At 43.2% G+C, this 6,054-nt stretch overlaps 1 protein-coding gene across 1 annotated transcript; it reads left to right on the top strand.

Moving 5' to 3' along the window:
• Positions 1-289: 289 nt before the first annotated feature.
• LOC127778055 (anthranilate O-methyltransferase 2-like) lies at positions 290-2,735 on the top strand. Its single transcript, XM_052304697.1, has 4 exons — positions 290-364; positions 453-857; positions 1,634-1,903; positions 2,364-2,735. Exons 1-4 carry the CDS (start codon positions 290-292, stop codon positions 2,733-2,735), a joined length of 1,122 nt encoding a protein of 373 aa, XP_052160657.1.
• Positions 2,736-6,054: the final 3,319 nt, after the last annotated feature.

Below are 6,054 nucleotides of genomic sequence, written 5' to 3'. Positions count from 1 at the left end.
TATTTAATTTTAGTTTTGTCTTAATCCTGTGAAATACTCTAGAACTGTTTATATTCTAGGATGAAGGGAGTATATTATATTTTGTTACATATCAAAAAAGTATGCTTGATACAAATTAATTAAATTACCCGTATGCCCGTGGGGATGCACAGGTTGATGCAAATTTGCCAAGTGGTACAATATAATAGCAGAAGATACTCGCTCCATCTCTCTATATAAAACGGGCCATGGAGGAGTTTGAGAGCAGGAAATCTAATAGGGTCAAACAGCCAAAGATAGCGAGAGCCATATGGAGATAGAGCGAGCCCTACACATGGTTGGAGGCGATGGAAGTGACAGCTATGCCACTAATTCCAGGCTACCTGTAGTTCTCTGCTCAATTCCATACATATATACGCTTGCTAGTTTGCTGATCTTAGCTCTTATTCATTTTACTGTTCGATGATCTGCAGATGAAGGCCATCATGGAGACCAAGCCAGTGCTATGCAAGGCAATAGAGGGGGTTTTTGCGTCCCTATCCTCTCCAGCTCTGGCGAAGATCGTCATCGCTGACCTCGGCTGCTCGTCGGGTCCCAACACGCTGCTAGTCGTGTCGGGAGTGATCGGCATGATCTCCACTAGTGGCTACCCGGAAAAGACGGAACTACAGTTCTTCCTTAATGACCTACCTGGCAATGACTTTAACTACGTCTTCCGGTCGCTGCAGCATCTCAAGCAGCTTGCTGACCCGAAGGAGGGATTGTTGGAGCCACCATACTACATCGCTGGTCTACCAGGATCGTTCTACACTAGACTCTTCCCTTGCCAGAGTGTCCACCTCTTCCACTCTTCCTACGCCCTCATGTGGCGCTCCAAGGTACACACTGCATATGATCAAATTATCCCAAAATTGACAAAAAAAAATGCAACAGGAAATCCGATCGCCTATATGACTGCACAACATTTTTTTTCTCACGGGAAGGGGGCCCCTACACACGAACCACTACACAGACACAACATGTATTTGACAAATTAAATGTAGCTAAACGTGCAGTCTTCACAAATTTGAAATCGTTTGAGATCGTTTAGCTGGCCAAATATATATTATAAACTCTCATATCATTTTTTTTTCTTTTGAAAATAAGGTATTTTTGCAGGCGGTTCTTTATGATGTCGAAACTTTGAAAATTCATAGAAAACCCATTTTAAATCTGATTTTGAGGACTTGAACCATAGTTAAGATAGTTGTTTTTGGGACATAAAGTCTCCCATAGTTTTGAAATGCTGTATAACTGGTAAGTAGCCTACACGTGAATGAGAGGATATCGGTTTGAATTCTATATTTCGCATGAAAAATCGTGTGATTTGTGAGTAATTATTGCTGTATAAATGCTCACTAAGTTATAAATTTTTTTTAGGTTTTTCCCATGAAAAATGAAAAATCAGAAATTTTCACAAGCAGTTGTGGATCCACTGTACAGGCGGTTAATAATCTATTTATTATAGATCCGCCTATATAAATTAGTTAGCAACTACTCCACAAATGGTTTTCCTGGTAGTGATATGTAATATTTGTCTTTTTATATTGACATTATATAAATCAATGATCAGCATTACATTATAATCCTCCCTGAAAAAAATCCATGGTGAAAGGTCCCTGAAGAGCTCTCAAGTGGCGTCCATCTGAATGAAGGCAACATCTACATCGGGAAGGCTACGCCATCACATGTCATCAAATTGTTCCAAAAGAAGTTCAAAGAGGACTTCTCACTGTTCCTTGCACTGCGCTCAGAGGAACTCGTAAGTGGTGGCCACATGGTGCTAACATTCCTAGGCCGAAAGAGCTCACAAATGATGGCGCATGGCGACGTCGGCACCATGTGGGAACTACTCGCCGAAGCTCTCCAAATTTTGGTCCAAAAGGTATTTAGCATAGTTTCCCGTCCTACTTTTTATTTGACGCCGGAAGATCTAAACTTAATTGCCACAATGTCAAATAAATACAGGATCAAGTATTAGAGACTTCTTTGGAGCGCATGCACAAATCGTATGCAGTTTATTTGATAAATATTTAGTTCAAATTCACTACTAGAAAAATTATTTTTGCAGACGGCCAAAACACATTTTTGCAAGCGGCCATAACCTCCGCATGTACCTAAAGGTCTGCGAAAATCAATGATTTTTGTAGGTGGTGGAAAATTGGATCCCTCTGTATATAACTTCGTAGTCAGATATTCACAGTTTAAAAATAAGATCCGCCTGTAAAATCTATAAGCCTCGCTGCGAAAAATCGTTTTTCTAGCGGTGATACTTTCCTTCAAACCCATTCAGAATTCCTTTGATTTGAAATTATATAAGGAGGTGTAAAATCTTGTGCCAACAGGGGCGCATGAAGGAAGAGGATCTGACCACCTTCAACCTGCCGTACTACGCGCCATCGGTGGACGAGGTGACGGAGCTGATCGAGGAGAGTGGGCTCTTCGACGTCGAGCACACGGGCGTCTTCGAGTCGAGTTGGGACCCCCACGACGACTCCAAGTCCAACGGTGATGCGGTGGTCGACTGCGCCCGCAGCGCCGACAGCATCACGAACTGCAGCATCAGGGCCGTCATCGAGCCGCTCATCACGGACCACTTCGGCGAGTCCATCGTTGACGAGCTCTTCCAGGTGTATGTCCCCGTTGTTGCCAAGCATCTTGAGAAAGGAAGGGCTATGTACCCTGTCATTGTTGTCTCCTTGAAGGGAAGGCTCTAATAACTAGACACACCGGCCGGTAGCCCCTACACTGTGCTATTCTTATGAACCTATATATATGTGATGTATGTTTCAGTCATATATTTTTCTTAAGGAAAAAGTACAAATTGTCCCCTGAAGTATTGAGTGAGTACGAATTACCCCCTAAACCTGAAAACCAGTTATTTTTCACCTTAACTATTGATACCGGATGAAATCTCCCCCAAGCAGCTTTGCAAACTGTTTTGGTCTACGTGGCAGCCCAGTCAGCAATTCTTTTATTTTTACATTTCTTTAACAAAGCTAGGGCCCACTTGTCAGATCCCTCAACTGCCCTCCTCTTTCTCTCTTCTCCCTCCCCTTCTGAACCGTGCGGCCGCGGGCTGCGGCGGCTGGCCCGCTCTCCCACACACGCTCGCCATCGAGGAGAGGCACGAGCGTGCCTGGCATGGAGGCGGAGGCGTGTGAGGTCTAGCGAGAAAATTGGAAAGAATTTGAGAGGAATAAGTAGTTGCTTGTATTGAAAAGAAGAAACACGATACAAGTTCTCGATCCAACAGGATCAAGCCTCCACCGCCATCACCACCAATCGTGTTCTACCACCCTACCGAAACCTTCTCCTCGTTGTCCTTTTTATTACAGAGTTTTTAGCCAGAGTTCAGCCAGCTCACGTAATGCCAACTCACGCACGCCTCTTCCTGTCGATCACGTGCGCGCGCCCTCCCTCGTTGTCCCATTTCGGGCCGCAATACTTGAGGTTCTTCTTCCTGGGCCGAACTGGGCCTGATCGTCCTTGCCTTGGTTGAGTCTGGCTTGGCTCCCTGCCTTGTAGCTCATCCGGCAACGTCTCTTCTTCAGTGATCTTTAGAGAGGGTTCGTCAGCCTTTACCGAAGGATGGCTGACAAGCCCCCAGTCTTGAAAGCTGGCTTGACCCCAAGCCAGAGCCTTCGGGAAGCGGTGTTGAAGGTCTTCCATATCTTCCCATGTAGCATCAACAGCTGCACATCCAGTCCACCGAGTAAGAAATTGAACAACAGTAGTGTTACCTTTGCGGATTATACGATGATCCAGAAATGTTTCGGGGACTTGAAGGTGCTTCAGTGAAGGAGGTAACTGTGAGAGCACATCTGGCTGAAAACCCTGGGCCTTGAGCAGCTGAGAGACATGAAAAACAGGGTGAATGCTGCTATGAGCTGGTAACTGTAACTCATATGCAACCTTCCCAACTCGAGCAATGACAGGAAAGGGACCAAAGAATTTATAAGCGAGTTTATGATTAGCGCAAGCAGCCACTGAAGTCTGAACATATGGTTGAAGTTTCAGATAAACAAAATCCCCCACAGCAAACTCACGAGAACTTCTGTGTTTGTCAGCATAGAGTTTCATCTGCTGTTGAGCACGGTGGAGCTGTTGTTGCAATAACTGTTGAATCACTTTTCGATCCTCCAACCAAGTAGCCAATTCAGGGACAGGGCAGTCATTGCAAGAAATGCCAAAATGATTAGGTTCATGACCATATAAAACAGAGAAAGGGGTTGCCCTGATGGCGGAGTGATAAGAGCAATTATACCAAAATTCAGCCAAGTAAAGCCAATAGAACCAGTTAGAGGGCACAGCATGGACAAAACATCTCAAATAAGTTTCCAAGCATTGATTTACCCGTTCAGTTTGACCATCAGTTTGAGGGTGAAAAGCAGAACTCTTGTGTAGCTTGGTGCCAGATTTAGTGAATAACAATTCCTACAGTTGACTAGTGAATATTCTGTCACGGTCTGAAATATTAATCCTTAGTAAACCGTGTAACTTGTAAACATGTGTCATGAATTCTTGAGGAACACAAGCAGCAATGAATGGGTGAGACAAGGGAATGAAATGAGCATACTTGGAAAACTTATCAACCACAACCAAAATGCAATTGAATCCATGAGATTTAAGCAATCCCTTAATAAAATCATGGGAAACAACTTGCCAAGCACTCTCTGGGACTGGGAGGGGTTGTAACAAACCTGGATACTTAGCACGATCATGTTTAGCTTGGAGATATACTTGACATTATTTCAACAAAGAATGAATCATTTTTTTCATGCCTGGCCAAGCAAATAGAGCTTTTGCTCGTCGGTATGTAATAGGTATACCAGAGTGCCCTCCCATAGGACTGGAGTGAAGTTCATCAATTATTTTATGCTGTAACTGGGTATTGTTTCCAATCCAGATTCTTCCCTTGTATCTCAATAGTCCCTAGGACAAGGTGAAATGCTTGCGCGCAGTGAGGTGAATGACCAATTCAGCCAATATCTGGGAAGTGTAGGTATCCTGTTCATAACCTTGTACCACTTCTTGAACCCATAGGGGAGTACAGACAGAGACAGCCATAACTTCACTTGAAGGTACAGTATCATTTCTGGAAAGTGCATCAGCTGCAGCATTGGATATTCCCTTTCTGTATCTAACTTTATACTGCAGGCCCATCAATTTAGTGAATGCTTTTTGTTGCCAGCTAGTATGCAATCTTTGATCAGTTGAGATGCATCAAGCTATGATGATATGTTAGAATTAAGAATTCTCCCTGTTGGAGATATGGTCTCCAATGGTTAATAGCCCATAGAATAGCTAGATATTTTTTTTCATAAGTGGATAAGCCCTTGGTCCTGGGTCCTAAAGCCTTGCTTAGAAATGCAATAGGGTGTCCTTCTTGAGATAAAACAGCACCAATCCCTGATTCACTAGCATCTGTTTCAATGGTGAATGGCTAAGAAAATTCAGGTAATTGCAATACTTGGGCAGAGACCAATGCTTGTTTGAGCTGATTAAAAGCAGCATCAGCTTCCTATGTCCAGGTGAAGGTGATTCCCTTTTTGAGTAAACTAGTTAAAGGCTTACTGATGAGACCAAAATTTCTGACAAATTTTCTGTAATAGCCTGCCAAACCCAAGAAGCCTCTCAATTTCTTCAGGGTTTTGGGAACTGCCCAGTTGACAACATCTGCAATTTTCTAAGGGTCAGTGGAAACTCCATGAGCTCCAATAATATGACCAAGGTAAGATAGTTGTTGTTGAGCAAAAGAACACTTGCTTAGTTTCACCTTCCACTGGTTCTGTGCTAGTAACTGAAATACTTCCCTTAGATGCAGTAAGTGGGTTTGCAGATCTGGGCTATAAATGAGAATATAATCAAAAAAATACTAGAACAAACTTCCTCAAAACAGAAGATAGAGTATCATTCATTGCACTCAAAAAGGTAGCTAGTGCTCCAGTTAATCCAAAGGGCATAACCTTGTATTCATAATGGCCAGAGTGTGTCTGAAATGCAGTTTTATACTCTTCTCCCTCAGCCAATCTA

Source organism: Oryza glaberrima, chromosome 6 (assembly GCF_000147395.1).
Source record: "Oryza glaberrima chromosome 6, OglaRS2, whole genome shotgun sequence".
In the NCBI taxonomy this organism is placed as follows: domain Eukaryota; kingdom Viridiplantae; phylum Streptophyta; class Magnoliopsida; order Poales; family Poaceae; genus Oryza; species Oryza glaberrima.
Note: the sequence above shows the minus strand (reverse complement) of the source record. Positions and strands in the feature narration are given on the sequence as shown.